Source organism: Ammospiza nelsoni, chromosome 6 (genome assembly GCF_027579445.1).
Source record: "Ammospiza nelsoni isolate bAmmNel1 chromosome 6, bAmmNel1.pri, whole genome shotgun sequence".
Lineage (NCBI taxonomy): Eukaryota > Metazoa > Chordata > Aves > Passeriformes > Passerellidae > Ammospiza > Ammospiza nelsoni.
The window spans coordinates 10,905,581-10,919,827 of record NC_080638.1 but is presented as its reverse complement, the minus strand read 5'-3'; the positions used below and the strand labels follow the sequence as shown (position 1 = coordinate 10,919,827).

General features: G+C 48.3%; 1 protein-coding gene and 1 pseudogene across 1 annotated transcript; both read right to left on the bottom strand.

Moving 5' to 3' along the window:
* Positions 1-519: 519 nt before the first annotated feature.
* LOC132074198 (mas-related G-protein coupled receptor member H-like) lies at positions 520-2,836 on the bottom strand (annotated as a pseudogene).
* Positions 2,837-6,311: 3,475 nt separating this feature from the next.
* Positions 6,312-7,202, bottom strand: LOC132074194 (mas-related G-protein coupled receptor member H-like). The gene is given in 1 exon segment (XM_059473803.1): positions 6,312-7,202. A coding segment is annotated over 1 exon segment (891 nt).
* Positions 7,203-14,247: the final 7,045 nt, after the last annotated feature.

Here is a 14,247-nt window from a genome sequence, read left to right as displayed (position 1 = left end):
TAGAAATTCCCCCCAGGCTGCCTTCCCTTCCAGACAGCCCCGCTCCTCTCCTGCCCCACTCAGGAGCCCCAGCAGTGTTTCTGCTCCTCCTGGCAATTCCATGCTTCTGCAGCGCAATGAACAGCAGTGCAGCCATTCCTGTAGTGCCTCTTGTTTGTGTCCAAAGGAGGCTGGGGGGCTGGAGAGCAGGGATGGAGCTGGGGAGGGGCATCTCCAAGAGAAAGACGGCCCCAAAGCCTTCCGGGGCAGGCCGGGGTGAGCAGCCCGTGGGGAGGGAGTGGAGCCTGAGGCCCGGGGCTGGGAGGGATGGGAAGGACGGGAGGTGGGTGGGCTGCATGGGGAGTGGGATGGGAGGGTGGTGTGGGAGGGGTGGGACATGATGGAGCTGCTGGGAAGATGTGGTGGGAAGGTGTGGGGTGTGGTGGGGCTGGAGAGAAGGTGTGGGGTGTGGTGGGGCTGTAGAGAAGGTGTGGGGTGTGGTGGGGCTGGTGACCTCAGGGAAGCCCCAGGGAGGGGGGTGATGCCCCATGGAGCCCATGGTGACAAACACAGGTGTCACCCTGCTCCTGGAAGGGGGTGGCTGTGCTGAGGATCACGGCCTCCTCCTCTCCTTGCTGCTGCACCACCTGAGCCTGCTGAGGGAGCAGCTGAAGGCAGTGGAGAGAAAGAATTTCTGAAAGCAGAGACATCTTTGCACCTGGCTCACAAAATTAAAAATTAACGATCTCGGGGGAGATCTCTGCTGTGACACTCACAGAGCACTCGGGGTGGGGAATGCTGAGCCCCTGGGCCATTGTGTCCGTGCCAGCCCAGCTCTGGGCACTGGGGATCATGGTTGCTGCAGGGAGCACAAGCCATGGCTGTGTCCCCTCTGACACCAAGATGTGGAAGACGAACAGCAAAAGCGTGTTAGACTAATAATGATTTTGAGTCAAAATTGTGAACATATTGGAAATACATTTGCCACAGACAGCTTTAAAGAAAAAAAACATATTTCAGGCATGTTTATGCAATATAATATTAAGGATTTTTTATAGATACTCCCAAATGTGGCCCCAATTTCTTATGTCATGGTATAGGTGTTTTGTTTCTTTTAATTAGTACTAGAATATGCCATCTATCTTAGTTAAATGTATAAGCTGGATTTTTTTCCAGTAAACAACATTTTATAAATGTAACGTACACGACTTGGATATGGCTCTCTTATTGCCATTGCAGTTTATATCTTGCAATTTTTTAATTACATCTTTTGGTATGCATAGGCCTTTGAAATCCTAACCTTCTCAAGGTATCATTCTTATTCTATGACATCCAATTTTTTCTGGTTATATGATAACCATTCAAAGTACTTTATTGATTTCTTTTCTCCATCTATTGAGTAAGTTCTCTATGGGGTATGCGCTGACAAAGTTTTCTACTGACACTCAGCCAATACAGATCCAAATCAAAACCAGCTAAAAAACCGCAGTCAAATAAGCCTTGACTAATTAAACATAGTTCATTACAGAAATTTCTAAGCAGTCACAGAATTCCTGTCTAACTACCTCTCTGTCCCCTCCCTCCAGCCACATTCCCAGCTGGCAGCAGCAGCCAGAGGAAGCCGGGAAGCGCTGGCAGAGGGGGCAAAGGCAGCTCAGGGTTCATGGTGCTGTTTATTGATATCAGACCTCAGTGGGATGCAGGAACCAGGTGCCAGGGGGAATTTTGGGGTCACAGCTGTGTTGGGAAGGATGCATTTGGGGGTAAAGTGCTCTAGGACCTGTGAGGGAGAAGCAAATCCATGCTCCAATGTGCTCTGTGCACAGCATGCCTCACACATGGCCCCTGTCACTGCCTGTGCTCCCTTTCCCTGCAGGAATAAGGGTGGGAGGGTGATCCTAAGTCACTGCCCCATGGTCCTGCATGGGGGCACTTGAAGGGTTCAACAGGCTCAGAACCCGTGTCCCTGGTGGCATCATTACTGGGGGCAGTGCTCCCTTCTGGCTCCTCCAACACCTTCTGGAGGCACTCCCTGAGGGACCCCATGGAGCAGCACCTCCAGCACTTTGTTACTGAGATGTAGATGAAGGGGTTGATGCTGCTGTGCGTGCAGGCAAACAGGAGAACAACCCGGGGGGACACAGTGGTGTAGCCGAGCTGCTGCAGGAAATTCCAGAGACTGAGGGGGACAGTGGGGAGCACAGCGAGGAAGACAATGATGTCAAGGCTCTTGGATTGCTGCTGCTGGGAGCTACCCTTGAAGTGAATGAAGAGGATTGTGCTGGACATGACCATGGATGGAGCAAAGACGAGGAAGTTGAGGATGTACAGGGAGATGAGAGCCCCGCGGCAGCAGAACTTGTGTTCCTGTGACTGTCACAGGGAATTCACCGCAGAAATGGCAGCGATGGCAGTGATGGAAAGGGCCCAGAGCACGGCACTGACCACCACCCATGAGAGGTCCTGGGGAAGGTGGCAGAAGAGCCCAGGTGGGCAGAGCATGGACCTGCCCCTCTCGATGCTGATGCCGTCAGCCGGTACAGCCCTACGCTGTGGAACATCGGGAAGAGGAGGAAAAGGAAGCGTATGGATGCTGGGGACATGATGGAGGAGCAGGAGAAATCCTCCTGCAGGAAGAGCAGAGTGGAGGGGCCATGAAGATAAGGAAGAGAAAATTGATGATGGCCTAGTCAAGGATGTAGGCAGTGATGGGTTTCATGGTGTCCCTGTGGATGTAGAACCCGAGGAGCCCGAGCACAGCCCCGTTCCCAGCCAGCCCACAGAGGCAGATGAGCAGGGTCACACTGTGTGTGGCCATGCTGGTGACATCTGTGTCACACAGATCTTGCCCTTCAGTGAATTAGTTGGCGGGGGGGACACGATGTTCATCACCTGGATGGCAGCTGGGCAGGCAGTGGGATGTGGCCCCTGGCTGTGGTCAGAGTGGATGGGCAGTCAGTGCTTGGAGAATGCAGGGATGGACCATGTGGCTCCTCAGCAGCTCCCTGCAGTGGGAAGGATTCAGTGGGGAGGAGTGAGATGTGCAGGGGAGGAGGGTGGTGGAAATTGTGGATTGGGAGAGGGAGGTGGGAGGTTTGGGCTGGTTAGCAGGAGGTTGATAAATAACACAGAAAATAAACATTTTTAGTTCTTCTGAATTTCTTCAAAAGCAAAGCAGCCAAAATTTTAAAGGATGTGTTATAGATGGATAATGGGATGATTGGCTCTCACAGTTAAGGGATGAATACTGTGTGAATATTAAGAGAAGCTTCAGTGATATATCATTATGTTACTGCACTCTGTTGTTTAGATGTCCCCTGTTCTCCCCATAGTCCCCTTCTCTCCCCTCTGTACTGTTGCCATCAGAGAGCCTGAGTCATCTAGGACAGGTAGAAAGAAGGGGTGTACAAAAGCTTGTTGCTGGGGGGGAAGAGGTGCAGCATGAGAGCACCTGACCCTCCAGTCAAGCTGCAGGAAAGCAGGCTCCAGCAGTAAACACAAAGAAGGGCTGACTGACAGACTTTGGGAGGGGCCAGGTTTAGCTGATGCAACCCCCGGGGTATCAAAGGTGAAGCATCCATCTTGAAGATCAGCCAGCCACGTGGTGGGCAGCCATGAGGGAAGCTCCCAGGCCTGCTTCTCCTTATTTAGTCCTTTTGTTGCAGTTTCTGTTAAGGTTCAATAAACCTTTAAAAATTAAAAAAAGTGGGTGTTTGTTTCTCACAGGATGTAAAGGCTGGCACATAGGATGGCAAACATGGCAGGAACCAGAGCAGAAACAGATAAGGAGGCCTGCAGTGGTTTTGGGGCAAATTCTGGAATAAGAAACAACACTGCTTGGCCAGATGAAAAGTTCATGGCAAGGGCACCTTAAATATGGCAGAATGAATTTAATATGACCACCAGAGAGACTCTGCTTAATAAACATCCAGGATCATAGAAGGACCTGCAGGAGGAGGTGGACGCATGGAAATGAGTTCTAGGAAAATGGTGTTTATGTATTAGATAAGAAAGACTTTTCAATGCTTCCATGTAGTTGTAATGGATTAATACCCTGTTGTAAAGTCTCACCATACACACAATACAAGGAGAGATCCCTCTGTGTCCTGTGCAGGTCAAGAATTCCTGCTTCCTTATGCTTTGCATTGTGTTGGAAAGTTTGTTCTGGCCCATTTCAGTATTAGGTTACAGACGGGATGCACAAGAGAAGAGAGAGGAGCTGTGGAGGGCCCTGCGGTCACCGGGAGAGGGTGTCAGGAACAGAGCAGCTGCTGCAGGAGAGGAAGGTGGGGTAGGGAGGAAGGCAAACATTCCACTGACCTGTTCCCGGTGGGGCAGCAGCAGGCAAAGGGCTCTGTGCAGATCAGCGGCGCTTCCTGGTCCCTCTTGCTCCTTTGGGATCCATGTCCTAAAGCGGCTCCTGCCAGGTCAGGGACATGAAGGACAAAGTGCCCAGGTCACCAGGAGCTCCCCATTCCCGTCCTGCTGGCTCCTCTCTGTACTCTGTCCTGCCGTTGTTTCGCAAAGCTCGATGGGAGAGTCGGAAATTTAATCTTTGCTTACGTCATAATTTCCCTTACTCTGAGTTATTTGTCTTGACTGTTTTTTCTGCCATAGAGGAAGTAGCTTGACATGCAGATTTCTTTGAATGGCTCCTCATTTCCTCCTGTTTAGAAACTCTTTTCCAAATGGGACATTCTCCAAATGCTTTCCCTCAGCAGGTTTCTACCATTCCTCATTTATCTACTCTGAGGTGTCATTGTCCCTCCTGCAGCAGAGAGCTGCTGGTGGGGCTGGTGGCACTGGAATGCCGCTGGCAGTGCTGGAAGTGCTCAGAGCACTGTGCGAGCACCTGGGTGCTGCTCAGAAACAACTCCCATTCCGGGAAGAGGTCCGGGATCATTGCCAAAATCTTCCCTGGCCCTAAGAAAACAAACTGAGCTAAGAATTCCCATTTCTCTCATTCCAGTGCAGCCTCACACAGCCCAAGGGAAGGACAGTACTCAGTTGCTTGCAGCCAGGTCAGCAGCACTTAGAGCCCACCCTAATTACTGCCAATCCCCTTGATGATGCAATGAAAGCAATTAGGGACCAGGGTGCTGTGATCCCCTTTCCAGCCCTTCATTAGAGCTCATCCTCCTCCTCCTCAGATTTGGGAGACCTTGTGTTTGTTTTTACCTGACCCCATCCCTCTGGGCAGCCTGTGCCAGGGCCTCAGCACCCTCACAGGGAAGGATTTCTTCCCAATATCCAATCTGACCCCACCCTCTGTCAGTGGGAAGCCATTGCCCCTTGTCCTGTCACTCCATCCATGCCCTTGTACAAAATGCCTGTCCACCGGTTCTAGAGCCCCATCAGCTCCTGGATCATGAAGTGTTTGCCCTTGAAAAGATTGGGGTGGTGAGGGGATGTGAGATTCCATAGCTGGGGACACAAACACGGGTTCAGCAGGAAGAGAGGTGACAGTTCTGGTCCCAGGACCAGCAGTTTCCAGGAGGAGGATCCCAGATCCCTGAGGCACGTCAGCCTGGGTAGGAATCATCTCACGTCAGCTTTCTGGGAATTCCTTGTAATTCACTGTAGGCTGCTGTCCAACTGCCAGAGGAGTGTAGAGGATGACTCAAGGGAAACAGGCAACTTTCTAAGGATTAAAGCCAAGAGAGCAGCATGGATTTGCCACTGAAAAGAAGTGACATTGCTGACATCCTAAATAACCCATCTGCTCTGGGGCAGAACTCCAGCCCACACACATAATTTATTATTGCACAAATCTGTTTGGAAACTGTGTGGTGAAGGGGATGTGCCACTGAAATTGTGACATACATACGGCAAACTAGATTTGAATCCAAAAGAAAAGTTTAACAGTACATTTGTAGTTCAGGGTCATAAGGATCCACGTCAGGGGATGACAGGGGGCAAGTCCAGGCTGTTCAAAAGACAAGATTTTGGGATTGAGGTTGCTATAAAATAGGATAGAAGCTGAGATGGAGCCCAAGTGCTCTGGGCACAGGTGTGGTTGCTGAGGCTCTCTCCCGTTGCTCATTTCCCGGGCAGAGTGAAGAGCAGCTGAGGAGCAGAGCCCTGAGCCCGTGGCAGGCTCTGGGGCAGCTGCCTGTGTGTGAGAGCCCTGGAGAACACGAGGCAGCACGGAGAGCAGGGGCTGTGGCAGGAGCTGGGACAGAGCCCGCGCCGGACGCTGCTCGGGCTCAGCCCGCGGGCTGCGCTCCCCTTTCCCAAGGGACCATTCCGTCAGTCACTGTCCTAGGGTCGCTCAGCAGTGCAGTGGGAGGAATCAACAGACTCAGACGATCATGTCCCGGATGGCTTAATTTCTACGTGCAGTTTTTTTTTTTCTGCTCCTCAAAGACCCTCTGGAGGGCGAGCTGGAGGAACCCCACAGAGCAGGGTCTTGTGCACCTCCCCAACAAGAAGTAGATGACGGGTTTGATGCTGCTGCTGATGCAGGTGAGCAGAAAAGCAACCTCTGAGGACAGTGCAATGTAACTGAGCTGCTGCAGGAAATTGCAGAGGCTGAGAAGGAGAGTGAGGAGCACAATCATGACGATAACGATGTTGCGCCTCTCGAGTTGCTGCTCCTGGGAGCCCCACTTGGCATTAATGAAATCCACTGTGCTGGAAACGAGCATGGGTGCAACAACGAGGAGCAGGGTGATGGTGTACATGGAGACGAGAGGAACACAGCAGTGCTCCTGCTCATGTGAAGGGCACAGGAATGTCACTGTGGGAATGACAGCAAAGAGAGCAAAGAAGGACCAATATTGGCAGTCATCCACCACCCACCTCAGGCGCTTGGGAAGGTCCTAGCGGCAGAAGAGCTTCCAGAGATTGTCTATAGGCACCACATTGCTGCCGTCCATCAGCCAGAATGTCTCGCAGTAGTAGGAGACCACTGAGAGCTGGAAAAGGAAATTCAGGTATAGCAGGGGCAGGATAGGAGAGCAGGACACATCCTCCACCAGGAGGAGGAGGGCAGAGGGGAGCGCAAAGAGGAGGTAGAAGAAGTTCATGACAGCCATTTGAAAGATGCCAGTGTTCCTGCTTTTCAGGCTGAGGAGGCCGATGACAGCCCCGTGCCCAGCCAGCCCACAGAGGCAGATGAGCAGTGTCACACTGTGTATGGCCACTGTGTTGACATCTGTCTCACACAGATCATCTCCTTCAGTGGGTGAGGCAGGAGAGGGGGACACAGTGGTCACCTCCATGGATGGATGCTGGGCAGGCAGTGGGATGTGGCTCCTGGCTGTGGTCAGAGTGGATGGGCAGTCAGTGCTTGGAGAATCCAGGGATGGACCATGTGGCTCCTCAGCAGCTCCCTGCAGTGGGAAGGACTCAGTGGGGAGGAGTGAGATGTGCAGGGGAGGAGGGCAGTGGAAATTGTGGGGATATGGAGGTGGGAGGGTTGGGCAGTTCAGCAGGGGACACAGAAGAGAAGCACATTGAGAAAATTGCATGTATTTTATGATTGGCTTTTCATAAATATTAAAATGAATGTTGTATGTGTTGTGTTAGAAAGTAATGTTGTATTAATTCTTTTAAGTAGTGTGTTAAATATAGGTTTCGGTTATAAAAATTGTTAAAATAAAAACTATGCTATGTAAGATGCTTTGTTTAAAAAGAAAGGATTTGCAGCAAGATAGCAGCCACAGGACACCTAAATCTTTTAGAGAAAAGAATTTATTGCCTTCTTATCAGAAGAAACTAACTTCTTCCCGCCTTGAAGGCGCTGTTAGGATTAGAGGGAAGAAGTTGATGAAGACCAGATGGAATCCTGTGTTTGAATGGAATTTATGCATCATGTATGAAGTGTACGAATATGCAACGGGCTATTGTTTTTAAGGGTTAATCCTTTGTTAGCGGGGATCAGTTTTCGACCTCATGATGCCCAAAAAAGCTACCTGGACGTCTGTAACTCTTTGTTTTTATTGTCTCATATTGTCCTGATTCAATTTTTCCAAATTGTTATAATCTAATTGTGTTACTATTTTTTTAACCATTTTATTACTATTAAACTTTTAAAAAAACTTTGAAAACAAGTAATTGGCGTTTTTCATAATTTGGTAGCAGAGGATGGTTACTAACACCTCGCTGCCGGTGCTTTAGGAGAGTCAGAGTGGGGAAGGCACGCCCTGCCCTCTTTGGCAGCCTCCCTCTGTCTCCCCTGGGGTGACCGACAGAAGCAGGTTATGATCTGTGGACAAAAGAGGCAATAAAACAAAGAGAAGGGAAAAAGTCTCCCTACAACCGCGGTAATTGGCCCCCTAAGAGTAGTAGTGCACACGAAGAACCCGGGAAGGAAAAAGGATTGGTAAATATTTCTCGGGGGGGCAGGTATGGGGGATGAATGTGTGTGAATGAGAGGCGGGCTGGCTGTCCCAGACCTGCCAAGTGAGTGAGGAGTCTCCCATGCTGGGTTTTCGTCTTTTCTCGAGAAAAGCAGCCAGTAAAGAGAAGAAGCCATTAATGAGAGAGTGAAAGAATCCCCCGGGGTAACTGGGACTGGGTCTCAGGGAGGGGTTGGACCCCTCCCAGGTAGGGAGCAAGGTTTCCTAGCCCAATCCACTAGGAAACGGGACAGGAGAGGCCCCTAAAACCTGCTGGGTGGAGGGATTTATATTCCAAGAGCATCCAAGAGCAGAGTTGAGCAGAATTTTGTCGGAGTGAGGATATGCCCAAGAACACTCAGGGTGGGACAACACAGCTAGATTGAGGGATGAAAAATTTTTTTTTTCCTGCTTGAAAGGCACAGCACATGGTTGTTAAGAGGTTATTCAATGCCGAACTGAGGTCCAGAAAGGCGTTAGCAGAACGGGCCCTCCTTGAAGAGAAAAGAGGATAAGTTGACTAGAGAAGGAAAAAGAATGTCAGGAGCACCTGGGCACGCCAGGTTTGGGGTTGTCAGTTTGGGAGGTGTCCGAGCGCTCCCTACGAGCAGCGGGGTCTCGGGGGCTGCGGCAGGGACCGATCCATGGAGGTGCCCCGGGCGGTGCTGGCAGCACAGGACACAGGTTTGTGGACAGGAGCGGGCTGGCTCTGGGGTGGAACTGCCGGGGGGCTCTCAGACTGTCGGGGTCCCGAGCCCAGGATGGCAATGTGGGCCCGGTAAGTGGGCCGAGAGAGGGAAGGAGAGAGAAAGAGAGAGAAGAAGAGGGAGAGAGAGAGAGAGAAAGGGCAAAAGGCACCCAAGGCATATCCCCAGGGTCCCCATGCCCGTGGCTGCTCTCCCCTGCTCCGGCCCTGCAGCCAAGTGGCAGCACCGGGAAAAGGCCAAGAACAGCACTGACAGCAAGCCTGTGAAGAGAGGGAGAAGGGCCTAGCACTAAAAGATAAAATCAAAGCAGAGATTGATGACTCTCCAAACCTCACAAAGTAGTTGGTTTTTCTTAAGTAAGAAGTTTTTTTGGTTTTTTTTCAATTTTTTGTGTTTTGTTTGCTGTTAAAGAAAAAGTTTTTCCTGAAGAATGGATTTGTAAGGCTAAAACAATTAAATGCTGCCCAAAAAAGTAAAAGCAATAGATGTGATACATCTCATGTTAAAATTGGTCTAGCATTCTTATTTAACTAACTGCAACTCACAGAAAGAAGAATTTGCCTCTGCAGCTAGTAGCACAGCTGGATAGAAGAAGAGGCTGCTGTAGAGAAAGCTTTTAGCTAAACCCAGAAAGTTTAGAAGAAAGGAAATGGTAAAAGTTAATGCAGTATTATCTTTCTTTTATTCCTATGCTATTAAGAAGTCCTTTCCAGGTACTACTGAAGCAACAATCAGAATCATGGAAAGAGGGTGAATTCACACCAGCAAAATCAAAGGACTTGTGAAGCAACCTGAGGAATGGTCTATCACATTTAAACCGGGTGGTACCGAACTGACTTTCCAATGGAGACCGAGTGGTAATAGTTTGGGAAAACCCAAATGATCCAAGAAATGTAAAAAGAATAACACTGAATTAAGAAATAAGATAACGCTTATATCACTGGTTTCGAGCACAGCCTGAATAAAATATCTCCTTGGAGGAGGAATACTTCAGATAGAAGGATCAAGACTGTTTTTGTATTCTGATCTTAGCCTGAGAACTGTAGAGGAGAGAAGGGGAATTACCATTTCCATTAGTAAACTTTATTTGATTCATTCCAATACTGGACATGCTAGCTGGGTTATAAGTAAATGCCTAAATTGTGACAGTAATTAGTATTGTGGTCTGCAAAATTTATGCTCTTATTGCATAAAGTGTTAAGGTAATAACTCTGTTTAGTGGATGGAAATTATTAGTGCCTGTTGAATGAGAGATACCTGAGGAACAGTAAGAGACTACAGTTAAACGGTGTCAAAAACAATTTGCCTGGAAATTAGTTAAGAGAAAGTAACAAGAAAATAGAGGACAAGACCAGATTGGCCTCTGTATTCGCCACCGAGAAGATCAAATACACCTGCTGTGGGTTGCAGCCTCACAGGCATGGGAGGTGGGAGTATAAGCCATACTGGGCCTCTGTTATTCCTGTTTCTGGCACTCATTTGTTGTCTTTTCCCTTTCAGGATACCAGCAAGATTGTGTCACAAATGCTACAGAAAGCATCACATAGAAAGAAACCAAAGTTCCTCCTTTATTACGCACACCCATGTCAACAGCCACTGCTATAACCCATCCAAATTAAGAACCTGTAAGCAAAATGGAGTAAATGATTGGATTACAAGAAACTTAGGAAAAAGCAGTAATAGATTTGGAACTGAATGTCCAAAAGGAGAGAGATGGATTTGTTTTAAATTTAATCTTGAAGATACGGTTCAAGATTTGGTAAAAAAACAAATAATAAACGAAAAGGTAAAACCAGCACAGCAATCTAAATCTCTATTGACTCCAAATTATCTCTTGAGTCGTATTACAAGACTCCAAGGACTTAGAGAAATGATAGCAAATAAGGCTGCACAGGCATTAGAGTTAATATTAAGTCAGCTAAGCCAAACAAAAACTGTAGGGTATCAGAATAGGTTAGCTTTAGACTATTTATAGGCCAAAGAAGGGGGTGTTTGTGGAAAGTTCAATATAGCAGATTGTTGAACATTGATGACCACAGAAAAGTCATTCTAGCAAAAGCAAAAGAAATCAAAGAAGAAAAATATATATATGCATATAATAACCCAGGTACCAGTCCAAAAAAATTAGAAAACAATGTTAAAATCTAGCTGGTGGGGGAATGTATTAGAAGAAATTAAGATCTTTCATTTTGTGTTACAACTGTTTCTATATTTCTTCCTTGTGTAATCCCCTGTTTTATTTTGCCAGCATAGTCCAAAAGATGCAAGTAGATAAGAAATATTGCTCAAGCCAAATGATTTACAAAGAATAAGAGTGGGGATTGTGAAAAATGCATGTATTTTAAGATAGGCTTTTTGCAAAAAATAAAATTAATATTATCTGTGATGTGCTAGAAAGTAATGCTGTATTAATTCTCTTAATTACTGTGTTAAATATAGTTTTAGGTTATAAAAATTGTTAAAATAGGAACTAAGCTATGTAGAAGCTTTGTTTAAAAGAAAGGACTTGCAGCGAGACACCAGCCACAGGACACCTAGATCTTGCAGAGAAAAAGAATTTATTGCCTTCTTATCAGAAGAAACAAACTTCTTCCCGCCTTGAAGGCACTATTAGGATTAGAGGGAAAAAGTTGATGAAGACCAGACAGAATCCTGTGTTTGAATGGAATTTATACATCATGTATGAAGTGTATGAATATGCAACGGGGTGTTGTTCATAGGGGTTAATCCTTTGTTAACCTGTGTCCTTTTTCAGGCTCAAAATGCCCAGAAAAAGGTACCTGGGCGTCTGTAACTCTTTGCTTTTATTGTCTCATATTGTCCAAACTTAATTTGTCCAAATTGGTATTACTCTAATTGTATTACTCTTTTAATAGCCATTTTATTATTATTAAACTTTTAAAAAATTTTAAAAACAAGTGATTGGCGTTTTTCACATGACCCATTTCTCTATTAGGATACAGACGGGATGCACAGGAGGAGAGAGAGGAGCTGGGAGGGCACTGCAGTCACCCGGAGGGGATGGCAGGAGCAGAGCAGCTGCTGCAGGAGAGGAAGGTGGGGTAGGGAGGAAGGCAAACATTCCACTGACCTGTTCCCTGTGAGGCAGCAGCAGGCAAAGGGCTCTGTGCAGATCAGCGGCGCTTCCTGGTCCCTCTTGCTCCTTTGGGATCCATGTCCTAAAGCGGCTCCTGCCAGGTCAGGGACATGAAGGAGAAAGTGCCCAGCTCACCAGGAGCTGCCCATTCAGCCGGCTCCTCTCTGTGCCCTGTCCTGCTGTTGTTTCCCAGGGCTCGGTGGAATCACAGGGCAGTAGGAGATGGTTTTACATCTTTGGCTTCCACAGAGCTCCACAACCTCTGAGTTTTTGATCTTTTTCATTTTCCCGTAAAAATCAAGTGATTTGTTTTCTTTGTTGTGAGAAATGATGGCTCACTTAAAATTTTTAGAAGTTTATTAAACTACATCAAGGGACAAAATAAGGTAAAATGGAAAGCGCTCAATGCTCACTCGCAGTCAGAGGCATGGCCAGAGGCACACTGCCCAAAATAATAACAGGATTTGTATACTCTTGGTAATCCAACCCCCACATTCAGACACATTCCGCTTTTCTAACACAGCTCCGCCTCCGTCCCGCCTTCCCGGAGCTTGTGCAGTGCTTCGGGCTTTGACTGCCCACAATGGTCAGAGATCAGCATTACAACTCTCGACATGAACACAGTACTTTTATTAGAAAAACTCATAAGCTTAAAACAATTTTTAAAAATGAGAAAAAGACAGAAGGGGAAGGATGTTCCGTGTGATCCCAACCCCTCTCCTGCCATCCAGAGGCACCAGCCCTGCAGGGATTTGGGAAATCACTGCCACCCCATGTTGGGTGTGTCCCCAGGGATTAAGGCGTCCCATTCTTTGCATGCAAGAGCTCCCTGAAAACACCATGAAAGTCATCTGCTGAGCCAAAGGAGATGGAGTTCATTCCCTGGGGCCGAGGCCATGAGGGTCATTGCATGGGGAATGGAGCTGGGGAACAGCACTGAGCCCAGCTGCACTGCTTGGAGCCATGTGGATCCAGGAGGGAGGAGGAAAGCCATGCTCCAATGTGCTCCCTGCAGAGCATCCCACAGAAATCACCCAAGACAATGCCTGTGCTCCCTTCTCCTGCAGGAATACAGCCCCACAGGGAGGGTGATCCTGTGTATATTGATTCATCAGGAGGCTCAAGGAAACCGTCAGCCACTCTCCTCAGCTCCTACAGCAGAGCAGTGGAAGGGATCAAAGTGCTGTGAGAGTCTGTCCGAAATATCCTTCATGTTTGCCTCATGATTGCCAGGAAGACCACCGAAAAGTTAAAAGCTGTTGAGCTGGTGGGATGGGGGGAATTACGTGCTTCTTAGCTCAATGTGTCCACAGGTGTTGTTTTCTAACACGCCAAGCTGATCTTGAAGGGGCACCCTGCCCTTTCTGAACAATGGACCTGGACTTTCTCCCCACCTCCTGGCCTGGCTGGTTTGAGCTTTGGGGTGGTCCCTCTTCCAAGAGAAGACCCCTCTCGCCTGCCTTCCACCATCATGGCAGACAAGCAGAGATGTAGGCCTCTTCATCAAGGAACCAAGACAAGAAACCCCTGTGCAAGAAAACCCCCCTCGCATCTTCTTCCAGAGACTGGGACTGAACCCTTCTCAACTCGGGGGAGGTGTGCAGTGTGGGGAGGAAAAGCTGCCCAGAAGTAAGCGCAGTGTGAGTACTGAGCCATGAAAACAATGGTACCTGTTGCCTGGCTTGAGTTTGTGTTCCCCCTATTCTTTTACCCCTCGAAGACCTTTGTTTCAGCTGAGAAACCATTCCCCTTCCCCCAACAAAAGATGGAATAACTGGGGTCCTGGTCAGCTGTGCCTTTTGAGATCTCCCTGGACGTGGCCTGGAGAGCTTTTGACGGCTGGACCTCAAAGGATAAAAGCTGCATCACATTTCGGTAGCTATACCCATCTCCCATCCTTTCCTCCCTCTTTTCCTTATCTTCTCCTTTTTTCCCTGGTTCCCCCCCCCCGCAAATGCCCTGTGCCTTTGTTGGTTCTTTTTGCACCTTAAAATCACCGCGTTACCCATTCACTAGGGCGGATCGCGAGAAGTGCCCAGACCGCTGTGAGTCCATGATGGACTCATCACTGTGGGCGATGTGTTCTTCCGCCACCTCAAAGACCCTGTTTTCTTCTGCCTCC